A 20,709-nucleotide genomic window follows, 5' to 3' on the forward strand; every position below is an offset into this window, starting at 1 on the left:
AAAACAACAACAAATATAATATTCAGACTTACTATAGCAGTTTTACTTTCTTTTCATCAGTCATCTGAGCTTTAATGAGACACTTGAGCTTGTTTGTCTGTCATAAGTTTTGATAGTTCTGGGGAAAGTGTGAAAACAGCCGTTACCAGGCTGTTCTCCACATCCAGTCTGTTCCTCTGCTGTGTCAAAGCTGAGAAGGTCACCTCACACTCCTCAACCAAAAGGCAAAAGTACGATCAGTGCATTTTTCCCAGTTCAGGATATTCCTTCTCCACATCAATGTCTTCTCAGCATATCGGTCAGACCATAAAGCCATCAGATGCTCCTGCAGCCTTGAAAGTGACTGCTTTGACTTTGGCCTCCAAACCTCTTCTCCACCAGGGCTCACACCCCATAATTTTATTTGTGTTCATCTTGTAGCTGGCACCACTCTCTCTCAGGCAGAATTGTCCAAATGTCCCAGTACTCTATCTATGTTTATGCATTTGGCAGATGCTTGCCTTATGACCCCCTTCTGGAGGTAGTACCTTTCATACAGGGGATTTGAACCCAGGTCACCTACAGGTCACCAACATGAAAGGTGGCAATCTTACCACTACACCATAGCTAGAATACAATTAGTCTGTTTATTCCGTCTTACAATTCTAACTTTGATATCTCTCTCTCTCTCTCTCTGACGACCAGAATCTGTCAATCGACACAGACCTCCACGCAGCCAATGGAAAACGAGTGAAAGCTCTTGACATTTTTGCATATGCACTGGCCTTCTTTAAGGAGCAAGCATTAAAGGTAACATAAGTCTGTCAGCTCTACATTTACTCATGTCTTATATGGGCAGTGATGTATACTCTTACTGTGTCAATGCAGAGTAGGATAGCATTTTTTGAATATACCCCCAAGGAAAAAAGCTTTTGAGACAGCACCAATCTAAAACCTTAAATTAATCAAAATAGAAACCATTGGAGTGGAACATATGTTGGTTTGTGTCATTATGTCATCCATGGAAAACATGCAGTAAACCAGGCTTTTTCTGTTCTCAGGGCTACTTGACTGTGGTAGTCTTATTCCACACTGGCACATTAACCCTTGTTTAAATGTTTTTTTTCTGCAGGAGCTGAGTGATCAGACAGGTGGAGAATTTGACAACAATGATGTGAGATGGGTGATCACAGTTCCTGCCATCTGGAAAATGCCTGCAAAGCAATTCATGCGAGAAGCTGCCTATAAGGTGGGCAAAACAAAATGTAGTACTTTGATTTGTTTCCAGACTCCAGCTTAAAATCATAAATCTTTTTTAGATATCAGTTGTGCCTCAATTGATGAAAAACGATGTCCTTGTTAATCTGCCACTGTTCCTCTTTCGTAATTCACACATGCCAAATAGAGGAGGCGCAGCCCACCATTGGCGTGTGCCTACACACAAATTTTGATAGCCAAAATCTTATCAAAATGAAACTTTGACATTACAGGGGCAAACAACTGGCACAGAAAGAGAGTGTAGACTGGCTGCCTTCGGTTCCGTTTAATTTGGAAACGCTTAGCAACACAGCTGCTAACCCGGCTAGTAGCTGCTCAGCTAGTAGCTGCTAAGTGTCTCAAAACGAAAACGTAGTTGCATTTTAGGAGGATAGATACTGCTCGAAGCTTGGGAGACTTGGATGAGGCTGTTATTACATATCCCAATAATCCACCGCGATAATGAGATTAATTTAAACATAATCGGTAGTCTTTATCGTGCAAAATTTCACTGTGCTTTACCGTAATATAGGTAACCATTACATCCCTACCCTGGGCAGATGGTTATGTCCCTGGTGCTGGCTAGCTAGTTAATTCCATTCAGCTAAAAAAAATTAGAATATATAGTTTTGTACATAGTCTTTACTGCATCATCAACCAAAATGTTGTTTTGTGCTGATTTCAGGAAGTTTTGGGTCCACAATTTTGGATCTGAAGTGGAGCATTAGAAAACTGAACTACCTGTCAGTCCATGGTGGCAGTTGTTTTTCTACATCACTGTTAATGACTCAAAAGGCTAATATTTGGGATTTCGGTTTTATGAAAGAAATATAGTATGTGGGTTATTAAATGACTCTTGGTGATGATTAACATAACTCAAAGGTTATACTGGTGAGGTTACAGGTTATTAAGCACATCATTTACACACAATATTTACAAGTAATAAAAAAGCCTGCCATCTGCCTTCATATACTTTTTCCTGCTTGGTTATATTTTCTTTTTTCTCCGGGTTCTTCTACCTTTTGCTGGTCCTCATAAGTGTAGAATGTTATAATTTACATGACTGTATCTCCAGACCATCCGTGTGTATGGCCACACGGGTGTGTCTGTCTGCAGTGACAATGGAGAGAAGAGAGTGGAAGAGAGGACAGACACACCCCAGCTATTATGGGTGGGTAAGATGTACTGCGTGTAAACATCCAAATTGCAATCAAGAATATAGATAGTTTTCATCATAGTAAGAAAGAAAGATTAACTCTTAGTTGAAAGATGTTTACTGGTTTTATTCAGCTACCCGATCTTCACCAAGTTTTTAATTTAGCTTTGTTAGAAAATAGTGTATGCATCATGCTGGACTGTAACTGTAGAAGCTAACGTAAAAGCACCAAAGTAGTACATTTTTGTGAATGCAGTGCACAATGAACTTACCTGAATATATAATTGTTGACCTGCTACAGGTCACACCATCAGCACTTGTTACTATCTTTGTTACTGTTTGTACATTACACTTCAGATCTTTTTCTTTGCTAGTTCCTGTAGGGTCAAAACAGTGTTGTGCAACTGGGAATGGAATATTTGACAACTTGAGACCAGATCCAAGGTGGAACCAGCTATCAGATTACATCACAACAATTGATCATGTAAAATCATTGATTATACATGAACTTCATATCCGCTCTCTCATCTAACTCTGAGAAAGAAATCAAATAATCTTGAAGTCAAAGACAAAGAGTAGGGTAGCAGAGGAGAAGCTGGGTGTCTGCAGTGACTCAGCATCTGGCAGTGATCATTTGATTGGCTGTTCAGAGAGGACAGAGGGAGGGAGCTGTTCCTGCCTACAGCCCTTTTGTCTTTCATGTAGTGCAGCTTCTTTGGACTTCTTCAAAGCAAAGCTCATATTGAATATGCTCTTAAAGAAATTTAAAGTAAAATTAGGAAGGACAATTAAACTGAAACAAAAAAGTAGAGCAACAAACCTGTATGACTTCCAGTTACAGCTTACATATGATGTAGGCTACATATTTGTGAAATGCATTATAGGGAAGCTGACATATCTGTGAGTCTGTGATTCCAGAACAATCCTCATTCCCCACCAGCAGCTTTTAATTAGGATACACAATATCATGGCTTATGTTTTGCATTAGGCCTTCGCACTTTATTCTTAGTTCTTGATTGAAACTACATCATTGTCAAAGTTGACATTATGATAATACAGATTAGAGAGCCGTTTGTACTCTAGGGTACGTGTAAACATTCTGAACTGTTGATTGCAGTGTTTGGCTTTGAACTTGACCTCTTAACATTTTTACGTCCCGCCGGTGGGACGTTGCATACTTCAGGGCAAATCTGGGGTTTTCCTTACCCCCCCCTTTATATGTACCTAAATATGATATATATAACGTTGGAAAGCTCAGGGTCTTGCAATTCCAATGATGTCTGCCAATCCAGGATACAATCAGAACTGTGGACACAGTAAACACTTATGTAAAACCAGTCGCAAATACAAAAAAGTGTCAAAGTCATCTATAAAGTCTCACAGTATTCTAAGAAAAGATAAAACTCCAACAAAAACGTTCCTGTTACATGGGCAAAGGTCCAGTTAATGTACTCCAGTAAAATAGTCTACAACAAGTCTTCCGTCCACAAAGACACAGTCTGCGTCGGCAAAGTTTCTGTCAGATGCAATTTTTTCCACATATTCTTGATCATAACTTTAATTAGCATGCATGTATTAGCCACACTGTGATACCGAAACCGCTCTGGGCTTTAACCTTTTGAAGGACATCTTACTTCTTCCAATAGATGACTGTTTACCCTGTTTGCTGGGGCACAATAGTCAATTACTCACTGATGCGTCTAAAGTATCTACACCTATTCTTATGTGTGAGGCTCGAACCAGTTGCGTTGAATAGCTAATGAAACTTTGGTATGCAGCTTTAGGGGTGCTCTCTTCTTCCATATATGGCAAATGTAACGCATAAAAAGGTCACAGAGAAGTAGTCTAGCTTCTTGAGTTGCAAATTACGCATTGTTGTGCGTAATTCCAGATTCTGCAGTTTATTCGTTTATTTTTCTACAACATGGCTAAACGGACGTCAAAAATTTTGTGAATGCATCTTGCACAAAGAACATGGCAGAAACAGAGGTGAGGTTCCTTTGCACCAGAAGGCATTCAGGGAGACCTTGGAGTTGGCAGAGACGAGGTCTACCACCTCAGTTGAACCTGGGCCTTTTCTTGCCAGTCATCACAAACTTGTGCACATATCAGGACACGGCACAGCTGGGTGCTTGAGGTGCAGACACTGCCAGACCAAGACTCCTGTGAAGTGTGCCACATGCAATGTGATGTGCCCCTATGCTTTGTGCCAGGCAGAGACTGCTACAATGATTGGCATGTTGCCAACAGCAAATAATGTCGATACAAATTGTGAATGGTGTTCAGTGTTGTTTGCCATGTCATTATTTATGTATATAAACTAATTGTATTTTGACCATACTGTTTTGACTTTTATTGTATGCACAAAGCTCTGGTTATAGACAAAATGTGTTTGTGCTTCTGTTACTCTTTGTCAGTAATACTGACAGAGGATCTGGATGTGGGATAAGACAGTCCCAAGTGTAACCTTTCATTAGAGCCCAAGATCATGACTGTATGTTGAAGCGTTCAGGAATGGCAGCCTTTTTTCCCCCAAGGCTCTCCAAATGGCACAGCTTTGGCACAGCTTTGGCACGCCTGGTCCTATCCTCAGAAAAACCTGTACAAAATACCCATTTGTTGTTGTATTACAGTCAAATTTGAAGTGGGACAAGGTAAGACTTCAGGCTGTAGTCCCTTTGTGTTTTTCAGTCCGCAGCCTCATGCTAAAGTCACTTTTAAGACACATATTTGGTGAAAAAAATTAGGCAGACCTACAATTCCATCTCTTTCAATGCATTCAAGCTCATATTACTCTGTGACAGTAGCACTCACTGACTTTGTTGTGGGTGAAAATTCAGAGTGTTGTCTTTCAAAAGAGACCTCAACCAGCCATCTACTCAAAGTGGTTCAAGCACAGCTTTCAATTTACTTTGGGTATGCTTTTTTATTTTTAGGAGTTTCAGGCAAAAATTGCCCACCTGTAAAGGGGTTAATGTTCCTGTATTAAGTTCTGCTTAATTTAGACTTTGCACCAATGATGAATTGGTTATCAGAGCTATTACATGCTGCAGTGTTGTCTGTCTTTACGTGACTATTTAATCTTGTGCAATGACCTGTGGCTCAAAAAAGCTACAGAAGGAGCGAGATAGAAAACAAAGTGGAAATTTGTAGACTGTCAGAGAGAACACACAGCATAAACTTCTGAGAACACAAGTTACTGATATGTAGCTGTGCAATAAAAAGAAGACGGGGAGGAAAAAAAGGGCTTTACTGCATCATGGGAAAAATCCCAATAGCCTAGACCTAAAGAATATTATGGTGTGGCTCATAGCCTGAGCCAGCCCAAACTGGCTCAGGTTATCCTGTTGAAATGCTTTGGGCTTTACTTGCCTCTTGAGCACAAACTGACTGGAGAGGAGCCTGATTGCTCAAGTCTTTGCCACCCATCGTACTTTGTGAAACACCGGGAACCACAGATCAAGTCAGCATTAATGCAGTGGAATGGCTGTGATCACTCTTAATGAACATGAAAGTCAGTGTGGTTGTATGATGTCCACAAGGTGTGTTCTGTTCTAACTGTAGACTTTTTTTCATTATTGTCATTGATGCCCCAAACAACATCATTGTGCATAAGAAGTAGATAAACAGCTGAGATATTCCACAGCTGCGGAGTCACGATGCTGATATAAACAAACAACACCTCAAAACAAAGTTTACTTCAGATACAAAGCTAGATGAAAACTACAAGCTTTTAAACACTTGGCTGTTTTGCCCTCCACAGTCTGGTTTGGTATCCCGTGACAGCCCAGAGCAGCTGATCATCGCCTTAGAACCGGAAGCAGCATCAATCTATTGCCGAAAGCTCCGCCTCCACCAGATGATGGACCTGGGTATGCAGACCACCCAGAACGGCTTCAGCCCCAATGACAATGTTGGAAGTGGCATGACTCAAGGTATGTCCCTTCAGAACTCAAACCAAGTGGTTTTGGTTGTTCTCCAGCAATACCTTGAATCTGCTGTATATATTTCCCGTCTTCTCATGCCATACATATATAATTAGTCATTCCCACTACTGTATGACACCGACTAGTTTGACTTACTGTTTTCTTCACGTTGTTTCTCTCTGTAGTGTCTCCAGGCCATGGTAAATAACTTTTTGCAGCCAGACACAGAAGGCATGAGGCATACTTTTAAAGCATCACATTTCAGTTTGCTTTTGCTTCTTTTCTTGTTCTATAAAAACTTCAGTTGATTTAAAGTGGGAAATTCAAAAATGGATTAATTACAGTATTGTGAGGACAGACATCGTAGTGGTGTACTGCTTAACACCTAGGGTTTACAGATTACATGTATCTGCTTTTTTCCAGTTCACAGTATACAAAATATAGAATATTGCAGAAATTGACTCCGCCATCTTGCAATGGTTATGTTCTTCTGTAACCAGCAAGGTACTGCCTCCTGCCAGGTTCAAGCATGTGTTGCTCTAGCTTGGTGAAGTTATTATTATCTGGCCTTTAATTATAATAACCAGATTATGACAAATTACCTTTTTATTTGGTGAATCTGGTAAATTTCTATCATTATATCATTGTCGATGTAGCGTAGTTATTGTCAGTCAACTGTAAATTCAACACAGAATAGTTTCATCAATGCAGAGAAGTTTCAGTGTGAAACGCATGATGACAAACGAGAAGCAGCAACAGCAAATATCCTCATTTCCTTTTCATTTTTCACAGTTCTTTCACTGTTTTGCAGATTTTGTTAAATACCACCCTTAAAAAAGAGCAATTATTATGGTTTTCTTCAGTCAAGCCTTGCCTCTTCCCTGTCACAGTTTTTGTTTTGCATGCCAGCAATGAACACCCAGTTTCTACTTATTAGTAGTAATTAAAACATTCCAGACAGTTATGTAAGAAAAATATATCCGTGCTCCCTGTTGCCATCTCTTCACTGGTTAGTTTTTGTTCTCTCATGTATGTATGTATTTTTTCATGCTTTAAGCCTTTGAAGATGTTTTAGTATAATAGCTCATATATACCTGTGCAAAAACAAGTTAGAGAGTTTTTTCAGATGAATCAGACCCAGAAAAGGCCTAGTGTATCTTAATTGATTATTTAAAAAAAACATTTTATTTTTTTCTAATTTAAAGCATACTAGGGCGGCTATAGCTCACCCACCAATTGGAAGGTCGGTGGTTCGACTCTGGCTTCCCCGGGCTACATGTCAAAGCGTCCAACCCCACGTTGCCCCCCCAGTGTATCATTGGGGGTATGAATGATTAGAAAAAAGCACGTAGTTAAGAATCTTAAGACGTGCTGTATGAATGTGTGTGAGTGGGGTGAATGCGGCATGTAGGGAAGCGCTTTGAGTGGTCAGCTAGACTAGAAAAGCGCTATACAAGTACAAGTCCATTTACCATTTAGGAAAATTGCTCTCCTGGACATTTTTTACTTTGTTCTGTTTGTATTTGAGCTGTTTTTTTATTGAAACGGTTGCAGACAGACTTTTTTTATAAATATTACCTACACAACATTTTGATTAATTCTTTAAAGTTGTCTTGGGAGTTTTGATGATGTAATGACGTTTTTGCTGGAACATTAAATAGATGTACTGTTAATGGTAGACCTTTCTCATGCTCTCTGCACTGTTAATGAGACTTGAAAAGATGTCCTTCCTTTTATGTATTCTTTCCTCTGTGTAGGAAATGTCCCTCTGACATGTTCTTCTGCGAGGTCTTTCTGCTTTAGGGCCCGTCCACACAAGAACGTTTTTGTCGAATCCGCAAAAATACTTTTTATAATTTTTACTCGTTTTGGCCTCGCGTCCAGACAGATCCACTTTTTCGAGGTGTGAAACCGGTATTTTTTGAAAACGGGTCCCTTAGTGGGAAGATCCTAAAACGTTGGCGTACAACAAGAGCGTATTGGGTGAGGCTGCGTACTCGTGTGGACGGGCCCAAACCTTAGTTCACATGGCGTCAGTACTCACCTCCATGTTAAAGGGGAAGTTCTTTTTTTTTTTTTTAAACCTGGGCCATATTCCTGGCATAAAATACGTTCTACGATCTACTCAGTGATTTGGTGAAAGTCGGCATCCTTCGGACACTATTTAGATCACTTGAGATCCGCATATAGCCATACAATGGGAGTGAATGGGGCATAGACAATACAGCCCCTAAATAAGGCATTATCGGTCTTTATTTCACCAATACTTTAAGACGAATGAATGATTGAATACGTACTATTGGACTGTTAGCTCATAGCTGCTGTGTTGTCATTATTGGGGGACTTCAATTCATTGTAATCATACTCCGATCAAATCCAATTTTTCAGTTTCAAAATTAATCCAATTAATTCATATAGAGCCAATTCAAAAACAATGTCCTAGCTAAGGAAACCAACAGATTGCACCGAAACTTGTCTTCAGTCCAATCTCCCGTCCTGAGCGTGCCTGTGGCGACTGTGGAAAGGAACGACTCCCTTTTAACAGGAAGAAACCTCTGGCAGAACCAGAACCAGGAAGGGTGGCCATCCGCCTCGACCAGCTGGGGTTTGAGAAGACAGAAAAGAGGGAAAAGAGGGGGGAAAAACACCATAACACCATTCAAAGGATATCTGTTGGAACAGGGAAACACAAGTTAATAACCACAATAATGTCACATGAACATAATATCAATTGTGAAATTAAACAGGGGGAAAAGGAGAGCAAAGTGAGGAAAGGTGTGACAGATGAGGTCCCCCAGCAGTCTAAGCCTATAGCAGCTTAACTATGGGATGTTTCAGGATTACCTGAGCCATCCCTAACTATAAGCTTTATCGAAAAGGAAAGTTTTAAGCCTAATCTTAAAAGTGGAAAGGGTGTCTGCTTCCCGGACATTTACTGGCAGCTTATTCCACAAGAGAGGGGCCTGATAACTGAAGGCTCTGCCTCCCATTCTACTTTTAGAAACTCTGGGAACAACAAGTAAACCTGCAGTCTGAGAGCAAAGTGCTCTGTTGTGAAAATATCCAACTATGAGATCTTTAAGATATGATGGAGCTCGGTCATTAAGGAGAGGAGAAGAATCTAAAATTTTATTCTGAATTTAACAGGGAGCCAATGAAGAGAAGCTAAAACTGGAGAAACTTAATATCTTCAGTTAGATCTCATCAGAACTCTGGCTGCAGCATTTTGGATCAGCTGGAGGCTTTTCAGAGAATATGTGGGACAGCCCAATAATAAGGAATTGCAGTAGTCCAATCCTGAAGTAACAAATGCATGAACTAGTTTCTCTGCATCACCCTGAGACAGGATGTTCCTGATTTTGTGTCAGAGTTTGTGGTGCGAAGGGAGGACTAAGATGCAGAACTTCCAATAAACAAGGTTTATTCCAAGACAAAAAAGCACAAGACAAGAACAAAGGACGTGGCTGAGCCGGTCATCAAAAATCTTAACTGTGACAAAACAAAACAAGACTGGGCTAAGAATAAATAAACAAGACAAGACTGTGAATAAAGACTGTGGAAAAACGTGGCATGAGGAATCTGCAATGACACGAGTGTACCTGGAAACTAAGTACTGTGGGGAGGTGATTAGTGACGAGGTGCAGCTGTGGAACAGAAACAGATGACATGAGTGAAACTTAACGTGACAGGGGAAAAAAACATGACAAGAAATAAACCAAGACCTGAAAACCTGACAAAACATAACTGAAAATGTGACAGAGCCCCCCCCTCAATGATGGCTCCCAGACATCCAAAAAGGGTGTGAGGGAGGGACTCTGAAGGGCCACGAGCGGACGGCCAGATTTCGGGCGCTGTGGTACCTGGGGCTGAAGCCCGTCTGGTGGATGGCCAGACTTCTAGTTACTTGGACGCCCCTCCAGAGCAGCAGCGATGAGAGGGCAGAAGCGAGCCCACCCAGGCTCCCACTGGCGAAGGCGAGGACAGAAGCAAGTCCGCCCGGGCTCCCACTGGCGAAGGCGAGGACAGAAGCAAGTCCGCCCGGGCTCCCACTGGTGAAGGCGAGGACAGAAGCAAGTCCGCTCGGGCTCCCACTGGTGAAGGTGAAGGCAAGGAGAGATATGAACCCCCCGGCGAAGACCACAGCCCCCTCCTCGAGGAATGGCTCCCAGACATTTCCAAGTCAGGGTGGGAGGGAGGGGCTCATGGGTCATGGCTTGAGCAGGCGGGGTCATGGCTGGCGCAGGCGGGGTCATGGCTGGAGTAGGCGGGGTCATGGCTGGCGCAGGCGGGGTCATGGCTGGAGCAGGCGGGGTCATGGCTGGAGCAGGCGGGGTCATGGCTGGAGCAGGCGGGGTCATGGCTGGCACAGGCGGGGTCATGGCTGGAGAAGGCTGGGGCATGACGGCGGGCTGTGGGGATGGCGGCGGTCGTGGAGGTGGCAGCACAGGAGAAGACACTGAGGAGACAAAAGGAGAAATCTGTATGGTGGAGCGCAGATGATGCCTCGGCCGAATCCGCGCCAAAAATGTCCACCATAGCCGCGTAGTGGAGCTGTCTCGCAGCTTCCAAGATCTCCTGGACTACTGGCGTCTCCGGAACAAGCCTCCACGGCAAGAAGTCGGAGATGCCGCCAGAGACCCTCAGCCTGTCCCACTCGTTGGCTCCCTTGATCAAACAGTTGGCCAAGGTCGCGAGTCGGCTCTGGAAAGCCTGTAAGTCCGCTGGGTCCATGTCTGGCAGATTCTTTCTGTCAGGGTGCGTGAAGAAGGGAGGACCCAGATGCAGACTTTCAAAGTAAACTTGATTTATTAACAAAAAGAACGCGGTTGAGCCGGTTATCAAAAATCTTTATTATGAAATAACAAAACAAGACTATGGCTTGGAATAAATAGACAAGACTATGAATTAAACAAACAAGACAAGACTATGAGGCAAAAACCTGACAAAACTATGGAAAAACGTGGCATGAAAGGCAAGGTGAGGTGAGGAATCTTCAATGACATGAGTGAACGCTCAGGTCCAGCGACTTTAGTTTTGTCTAAATTTATAAGCAGACAGTTCTGAGTCATCCAAGTCTTTATGTCTTTAAGACATGCTTGTAGTCTGACCAACCTATTGGTTTCATCTGGTTTCATAGATAAGCTGAGTACAGCTGAGTATCATTGTCACGTTTGGTGGGTATACGTGGCGTGGTATAGATTAAGACCCGGATGCAGATATTTCAAAATAAAACTTCATTTATTTAAACAAAGACCAATAAATCACAGCTTAGCCGGAATACGAAAGAACCTAAACTGTGGAGAAAAAACATAAACAAAACCTGATTATGACTGTGACTGACATTACATGAGCAAAAAAAAAAAAACAATGACAAACCTGAAACATGAATGATGGTGAAGATTTTGCAGTGTGCCTGGGGTAACCTGGAAACTAAATACTGAAGAGATGTGATTAGTGATGGAGTGCAGCTGAGAGGGAGACACAGGTGAAGTGAGTGAACTTAATGGCAGGGCAAGGGAAACCAAAGTAAAACATGACAAAACCAAGAACAAAACCAACCGATGTGACAATCATCAGCATAACAATGGAAATGTATGCCATGCTGTCTAATAATGTTACCTAATGGTAACATATATAAAGTAAAAAGAATCGGTCCAAGCACAACCCTGAGGAACTCCATGACTTACTCTGGTATGTGAGAAAGATTCTTCAATTACAAGAACAAACTGGAATCTATCAGATAAATATGACTTAAACCAGCCTAATGCAGTTCCTTTAATCCCAATAACATGTTCAAGTCTCTGTAACAGAATGCTGTGATCGATCGTATCAAATGCAGCATTGATATCCTACAGGACTAGCATAGACACAAGTCCGCTATCAGAGGCTAAGAGGAGATCATTGGTAACTTTCACCAGTGCTATTTCTGTGCTATGATGCACTCTGAATCCTGACTGAAACTCTTCAAACAGATTATTTCTATGTAAATGATCACAAAGTTGAACTGCAACTATTTTTTCAAGAACTTTGGACACAAAAGGGAGATTGGATATAGGTCGATAATTAGCCAACACTTCTGAATCAAGAGTAGGTTTTTTAAGTAAAGGTTTAATTACAGCAACCTTAAAAGTCTGAGGTACATATCCTGTCATCAAAGACAGATTGATCAGAATCAGAAACAAGTTTATTGCCAAGTAGGTTTGTATTTGTTGGTGCAGACATTATAGATATATATACAGAATCTGGATATATAGACATAATAGACGGTGCGTTAATGTAACACAGAAGATCTGGAGGGGAGAGGGAGAGAGTCGGTGTCAAAGGGGGCTCCGGGCCTTGTTGATAAGGCGAGTAGCGGATGGGAAGAAGCTGTTCTTGTGGCGTGAGGTTTTGGTCCTGATGGACCGCAGCCTCCTCCCTGAGGGGAGTGTCTGAAATAGTTTGTGACTGTGGTGCGAGGGATCAGCCACAATCTTCCCTGCACACCTCAGAGTCCTGGAGGTGTACAGGTCCTGGAAAGATTGCTGCCATTCACCTTCTCTGCAAACCGAATGACACGCTGCAGTCTGGCCTTGTCCTTGGCGGTGGCAGCAGCGTACCAGATGGTGATGGAAGAGGTGAAGATGGACTCGATGATGGAGGAGTAGAAGTGCACCATCATTGTCCTTGGCAGGTTGAATTTTTTCAGCTGCCGCAGGAAGTACATCCTCTGCTGGGCTTTCTTGATTCTTCCCACTTTAGGTCCTGGGAGATGATAGTTCCCTGGAAGCGGAAAGACTCCACAGTATCAATTGTGGAGTCACAGAGGGTGAAGAGGGTAGCTGAGGCTGAGTTCTTCCTGAAGTCCACAATCATCTCCACTGTCTTTAGAGCGTTGAGCTCCAGGTTGTTCTCCCTGCACCAGGTCGCCAGATGGTCAGCCTCCCACCTGTAGGCGGACTCGTCACCATCAGAGATATGGCCGAGAGAGTGCTGTCGTCCGCAAACTTCAGGAGCTTGACGGACTGGAGGTGCAGCTGTTGGTGTACAGGGAGAAGAGCAGAGGAGAAAGAACACAGCCCTGGGGGGAACCAGTGCTGATGAGCTGTGAGTCGGAGACCTGTTTTCCCAGCTTCACATGCTGCTTCCTGTCAGGCAGGAAGTCTATAATCCACCTGCAGGTGCAGTCAGGCACACTCAGCTGAGAGGGCTTCTCCTGAAGCAGAGCCCGGATGATTGTGTTGAAGGCAGAGCTGAAATCCACAAACAGGATCCTGGCATAGCTACCTGCGGAATCCAGCTGCTGGAGGATGTAGTGAAGGGCCTGGTTGACTGCATCGTCTACAGACCTGTTGGCTCTGTATTCAAACTGTAAGGGGTCCGGGGAGGGGGGGGTTGGGGTGGGGTGTGGGGGGGTGTCAGTGATCTCTTGCAGGTGTGAAAGCACAAGGCGCTCAAAGGACTTCATAGCCACAGAGGTCAGGGCGACGGGTCTGAAGTCATTAAGTCCTGTGGACCTTGGCTTCTTGGGAACAGGAATGATAGGTGGATGGAGACACATAATCTGGTCCAGCAGCTTTCCAGGGGTTCTGTCTTCTGAAGAGTTTGTTGACGTCTCTCTCATGTATGGAAAGAGTCGTCACTGAGGTGGGTGGAGAGGAGGGGGGTGGACCTTTAAGGTGGGTGTTGGTAGAGGGGCCCAGGCCCCTGCTGAGGTGGAGGTAATTTGAAGCTGGAGCTGTAGAGAGGTGTCGTGGGGGATGGTTACAGGACTGTCCCTTTGTCTGTCGAAGCAACAGTAGAACTCGTTCAGGTCGTTGGCTAAGCGTTGCTCGTTTCACGGAGTGGGGGGCTTTAGGCTTGTCGTTGGTGATCTGCCTTAGTCCTTTTTTCCTTATCCAACCATAACCTTCTGAGTTTGGCTGTGAACCAGGGTTTGTCGTTGTTATAACTCACCCTGGTGTGTGGTGGAACACAGCACTCCTCACAGAAGCTGATGTATGATGTCACAGACTCTATGTACTCATCCAGACTGTTAGTAGCAGATCCTCCACAGCTTCACTGGTCCACTTCCTTGATGTCCTCACTACAGGTTTGCAGAGCTTTAGTTTCTGCCTGTAAGCAGGAATCAGGTGTACCATGACGTGGTCGGAGTGGCCCAGTGCAGCACGGGGGACGGCGTGATAAGCATCCCTGACTGTGGTGTAACAGTGATCCAGAATATTCCCCTGTCTGGTCAGGCATTTAATAAGCTGTCTATATTTCATAAGTTTGTGAGTGAAGTTTCAGTCACCAAGGACAATAATTAAAGAGTCAAGGTTGGTCTGCTCCACACACAGTGTCACAGTGTTGATGTAAAAACAGATTCCTCCACCTTTCGCTTTGCCGGAAAGTTCTGTGTCTCTGTCAGCTCTGTGGAGCTGGAAGCCTGCCAGCTGCAGCGCAGAGTCCGGTATTAATCCACACAGCCACGTGTTAGCCCGATTTTTTTCATTGGAAGCTCAAGAACAAGCTGGAGAAATCGTTTATTAAAAAAGTATTTATTAGTGGTCACATGTAAAGTATATTGCAGCGCTGGACTCGGAGTGCCAGAGCTCCCGCAGGAAATCCGTCAGGCCGAGCCCCGTTATCCGGAAACATTTCATATTTATATTCAGCTTTATCTCACAGAAGTTGTTTTCACACTTGTAAGAGTATAATTGGCCAGTTTTGGGTGACATGCTCAGGCCAGCTGCTGTCCTTGTTGTGTTCTTTGGATGTGATAAACAATGCGTGTGTGTGTGAGTGCTGTTTTAGGCGTGGATCTAATGTACCAGACCTATCTACTCCAATAGAGATGTTTTGTCTGACCCAGTTGTTTCGTCTTGCTATGTCATCCTAAGGTCTTGGACCATTTAAGGTCATCTATTGTGCAGTATGAGCAAAGTGGAAAAGTACCAGCTAGGAACATAGGTTATTTAGTAAAATACAGAATATGAATACATAATGTCTAAGAACACAGCCAATTATAACAATAGGGTCTAAAATACAAGTTGATGGTTTAGAAGAGACTATTGCTGTTGTTAGCTCAGAGAGATCAACTGGACAGAAGCCATCTAAATACAAATCAGGTTCTAACGATACTTCCAAAGCTGCTCTACTTGATGATACATCAGTGATGATAGTGGGAAGGATTCCATTAATCTTCTCTCTGATAGAAACAATTTATTTGATAAAGGATAAAATCATCACTGCTGAGAGTTAAAGGAATACATGGCTCAACAGAGCTCAGACTCTTTGTCAGCCTGGCAACAGTGCTGAAAAGAAACCTGGGATTATTTATCAGGGTGGGCACACAGAAGGATTCATAATGCAGACTCGGAGACAAAGGTTCAAACTGTTTACTAGACAGTGCTAGTACAAAAATGTAAGGCAATAATCGTCAAAAACACGGCTCAAGGTTGATAATCAGGTAACTAGGAATACAAGACAAAGTAATGTTGGGATGCTGCGGAGACCTAAAAGACAAGACAGGTGAGAGGTGATAAGGAGAACTGAAAACATGATTTAATCAAGACATGACACTCTTCTTTTCTATCAATGATGAATAATAAGCAGTTCTTGTCAGGTACCAGGGACTCAGAACACAGATGCAGGGTCTTTTCGGATTCACAGAGGTGTTTATTATTTAAACCAAGCACACAGAGCACAGCAAGGCAGGGCGATCTCCAGGCAGAGCAAAAGAATGGGCTATGGAAACCCAAGCGCTGTCCTCAGTAACTAAGCAGAGGAAGAGCGCAGCTATGAAAATTAAACAAATATCTCCAAACTGGGAGGAAAACAGAAAAACTATGAACAATTTAACAAAACAAGCTCTCCTAACGAGGCGGATTTAAACAAAGGACGCACTCGAAAAACAGAGGCACTATGAAACTTTACCAATAAACTTAAAGCTCTCCTTTAACGGAGGCAACTATGAAAGGTTGCAACGAAAAATCTGTCCTTGAAAACGGAGGAACAAACAAGGCTATGAAACTTACCGTATTGAAATAAATAAACTAAGGCTATGAATAAGAATAAATTACAAAACAAGATAGCACTGCAGGAGGATTGCTCACTGCAGGCTCGTGGAACTATGGCTCGAGGAAACTATGGCTTAAGACAAAAGGCTGGTAATGACGCTCGAACAGAGACAACATACTGGCACAAGACAAGGGAAACGCAGACTATTTGAACACACGAGGGACCAAGGGGAACAGGTGGAAACACTTGGGAATCAGGGAAGACAATCAGACGCTTGACATGAGAGGAAGGGCAAGATACCCGAAACGAGAGGGGACAGTTAGTGCTTTTTCAAAATAAAACAGGAAATGACGATACAAGACATGAAACAGAACATAAATCGGGACAGTTCCAGCTTTAAGAAGGCCTTTCTTAATTGTTATTAAATGATCTTTCCAGACTAATTGAGACCCTTCTAAATTAGAGGAACGCAATTGTCTTTCCAGCTTTCTTGCAGTCTGCTTTAAAGCACACAGCTATGAATTATACCAAGGAGCCAACCTCTTCTGACTGATTACCTTCCTGTTCAGATGGGCAACATTGTCCAGTGTTGTACGCATTGAAATTGTAGCGCTATCAAGAAGCACTACACATGGCACATGGCAGTGAAGAAACTAATGATGGAATTAACTCATTAAATCTGGTTACAGCATTCTTTTATATACACCTTTTATATGTAAATTCCTTCTCAGAAGCTGCATAGTCAAATAATGTAAACTCGAAAATTATCAAAAAATGGTCAGATAAGACAGGGTTATGAGGGAACACTGTTAACTGTTCAGAATCAATCCCATAAGTCAGCACAAGGTCAAGGGTATGATTAAGGCAGTGAGTAGGTCTGTGAACACTTTGAGAAAATCCAATAGAGTCTAATATCCTGTGTTAATACAGTGAGCACAGACCTTGAGAAGGAACCCGACACATCCAAGAGATTAAACCTTATGAACGGCCAGTGTAGACCACGTTGCCTCCGTACATATGTCCTCAACACACGCACTAGTGAACAGAGCCGTAGATGCCGCCACACCTCGTGTGGAGTGCACCCGGACCACAGTGGGGGGCTCCCAGCCCGCATGACTGTAAGCTGAGAAGATACACTCACACAGATACACTCGTCACCTCGCCAATCGCTTCTTGGACAGGGCTCTGCCAGCCATCTCGTCACCTGGCCGTGCGGTCAACATAGCACGTCAACGCCCGCACAAGGCATAGGAGGGTGGGGGTGGTGGTGGGATGCCTCCAATTGGATAACCCTAGACCGAAATGAACAGTCGTGGTGGAACCAGGACACCCAAATTGTTTGCTGCTGCAGCCAGCTGCGCACCCAGCTGGACTATTTTGTTGAAATACAATTTTGAAGACAATATTTTGTCAAAATATTCCAGGGTGTCTCTATCCCATGGCAGTGTTGGTAGTGGTTTTCTATTCCTTGACCAACTGGCTGAGTGCGGGATAATGAGCGCAGCAAGAGCCTATTCGAGCGGGGGCACAGGAAGGAAGCCAGACCCACGACTGCCGCCTTGGTCTTATGTGGCTCTTGCCATGATGCTTTGACACATTGCCAGATATCAGGAAGCACAGGAGAGACGAACACGGGCCGGGGTGGTTGAGCCGGCCTGTAAAATCTTTGGCGGAGGCGACCAACTGACTTCGGGGGCAGCGGTGGGGTCAAGGGGAGCCCTTGTCATGACCTTTGGGAAGTCCAGCTTGATTGAAACAGTGGCGAAGACAGCCGAGGCATCAGAGAGAGAGCTCCTCATCTTCACCCAAGTCTCCTTGGGCCAGTGGGCCTGCAACGAAGGCTGAGGTGGGCCCTGCCGGCGACGCTTCATTCGGCATGGTGGTGGTGTGTGTCGGGAGGGCGTTCTCCTCCTCCATAGCATCCCCCTCATACTCCTGCTTCTCCTCCTCACTGGCGTCGGAGGACAGGGTGAAGAGAGACTGGCCGGAGAAGAAGTCAGCTCGCTGCTGGCGACGGACACAGGGGATGTCTCTGCAGCACAGGCAAGCCAGACACACCTCCAGCACGGCGATGGCGTGCTCTCTTCCGAGATACTCGAAGCAGGGTAGGTGCAGGTCTGTCGGAGCGATCATACCGCTGGGACAGGCCAGACAGATGCATTGTTCTTGTAGCGGCAACTCCATCCTAGGAGATGTTGTGACAGTGGGCACTCGCCGATGCTGAAAGTAGAAGGAATGAGGGCAGATGGCGATGCACCTGCTTATATAACCCGCTGAAGGGCGGGAAAGGTAGGCAGGCCCTAATGGCCGGCTACATACACACTAATTTTCAGTGGGCCATCGCGTGTACGTGATTGGAGGAAGGTTATACCCATAGAGTCCAGTGGAGGGTGAAGTCTGTGTGAGATATAACTGGTGGCGATGCTGAGCTGGACAACCAGACACACTGCTAAAAAGTGAAAATAAAGACTAAAGATCTGTAGGAGTGAGTGTTAGAATAGAACAAGTATGCTATGGAGTTAACTATGCAGAAATTTGTAAATTATATGGAGAAATAAAGTGATTATTAATAGTCCAAGAGGAGCAAGATTTTTCCACAGTACACAAACAAGGTAACAGGAAGTGATGCAATACAATTTACCGCAAAGCGTCAGCTGTCTGTAAGAGTTATAGACCGGCAGGGCTGGCAGTGAAAATAAAAGAATTTGCGGTAAGAATCAACTAATTGTTATTTCTCTTAGCATCGTAATTGTATTGAAATTAAAATTATGATAGTGCCATAAGGACTTGAAAGTTGACCCAGGGAGAGAAACAAAGTGCAATTCCGTTGTTGTTTTTATTTACGCTTATACCGAATACCAGAGGGCCGTAAAGTGCTCAGTGAGTGGCAGAGGTGGGAGGGTTTGTATGTAATTAGCATGGAGAGCCATTCTCCTGGAAGGGCAGAGAATAACCAATGTTTTGTTCTTTTTTTTTTGCCGTGGATATTATCCTCTGCAGGAATTCCTGTCTACCGCCTTAGAGCTCGTATAGCATACGGTTATAAAGTATAGAGCAACACTCTTGATGGAAGAGTGACAGTACAGGTAAGTCAACAGCACCTCTTTAAGTTCTACTTCACGGAGCGACCTCAAGAGTTGTGACTACTGCTGGGACTTTTTATCCACTGCCACAGCATTAGGTGACCTGGGTGGGTTCTCTGAGAAGTAGATCACCATGAACTGGAGGGTGGAATTCCTCTCCACAATATCCCCATTGAAGTAAAGTGAGACCAGATCCACTCTTGAAGTCTATGAAGTTTCTTTTGTTTCTTTTTGTTTTTTGAGTGTAGAGTAAAAGATTGTTTATCTTCCCTTTACTCTTCCCTATATGCACATACATCACCATGCCAACCATGGTGGTATCATCAACAAGCTCAATGATTGGGTTTTATAGTGATGAGATGTACTGTCGCCAGTGTGCAGGACATATAGAAGTGGACACAGCTCTGCACGGGGCTGGTGAAGGAGCACCAGGGACCTATTGTAACAGTTTTTTGTTTAAATATTTTTTATTAGAGCACGTTGTTATAGAGTTACACATTTACAGCAAACATATAAGTATACAGTACACCAAATAGAAATGTGCGCAGCTAGGATACAGTGCTCTCTTTTTGTTTTTTTTTACATAACAATGGAAAGTGAAATAATAGCCAAACATGTAAAGGTAAGACAAAACAGATACATAAATTAAAAAGAAAACCGCAACAAAAAACAACAAGCACCCCCCCGTACCCTATCGTCTATTCATTAATTTGTCTTAATACAGGGCAAAAAAATAAATAAAATGAATTGCCACTACGAGGTGTGAGATAATGCATGAGAGGTGACCAAATTTTTTCAAATATCGGGAGTTTATCCATGAGAGTATATTTAATTATCTCTAAATGCAGAGTGTTAGTAAGATCCCTTAGCCACATCTTTGTGGTGGGTGCTTCTTTCTTTTTCCAATGCATGAGAAGTAATTTCTTGGCAACGATGAGACTATAGGAGAGGAAACATTGCTGGGATTTGTTTAATTTCTTAATATCATCTGACACTCCAAGAATAATAGTGAGTGGTTTAGGCTCTAACTGTACATTAAGTATTTCAGACATTAAACTGAAGATATTAGACCAAAAGAACTTGACCTTAGAACATAGAGCAAAGCTGTGAAGCAACGTGTCGTCCGCTGCATGACATTTGTCACATATAGGGGACAACTCGGGGTATATTCTATGTAACCGTTCCTTAGAGTAATGAAGACGATGTAAAATTTTAAATTGGATTAGGCAGTGCCTGGCATTATTGGAGTATCGATGAGTGTGCTGCTAACTCTCTTCCCATATAGTGTCCGGTATCTCAGTGCCCAGTTCTTCCTCCCATTTTGTTT

The 20,709-nt window shown here is 43.4% G+C and overlaps 1 protein-coding gene across 3 annotated transcripts in view; it reads left to right on the plus strand.

The window, feature by feature from the left end:
- hspa12a (heat shock protein 12A) overlaps nt 1-20,709 on the plus strand; it is a 79,170-nt gene that overhangs the window by 42,910 nt on the left and 15,551 nt on the right. For 2 of the 3 annotated variants that reach the window (XM_072391589.1, XM_072391590.1), the window contains exons 5-7: nt 685-789; nt 1,112-1,228; nt 6,156-6,327. In XM_072391589.1, the coding sequence (XP_072247690.1) occupies nt 685-789; nt 1,112-1,228; nt 6,156-6,327 (394 nt within the window). Of the gene's footprint in view, nt 1-684; nt 790-1,111; nt 1,229-6,155; nt 6,328-6,503; nt 6,519-20,709 lie in introns of all 3 variants that reach the window. The other variant, XM_072391588.1, reaches the window with a different exon arrangement.

The sequence above is a fragment of the Leuresthes tenuis genome, unplaced genomic scaffold (assembly GCF_036924035.1).
Source record: "Leuresthes tenuis unplaced genomic scaffold, fLeuTen1.0.hap1 SCAF_8, whole genome shotgun sequence".
Classification (NCBI taxonomy): domain Eukaryota; kingdom Metazoa; phylum Chordata; class Actinopteri; order Atheriniformes; family Atherinopsidae; genus Leuresthes; species Leuresthes tenuis.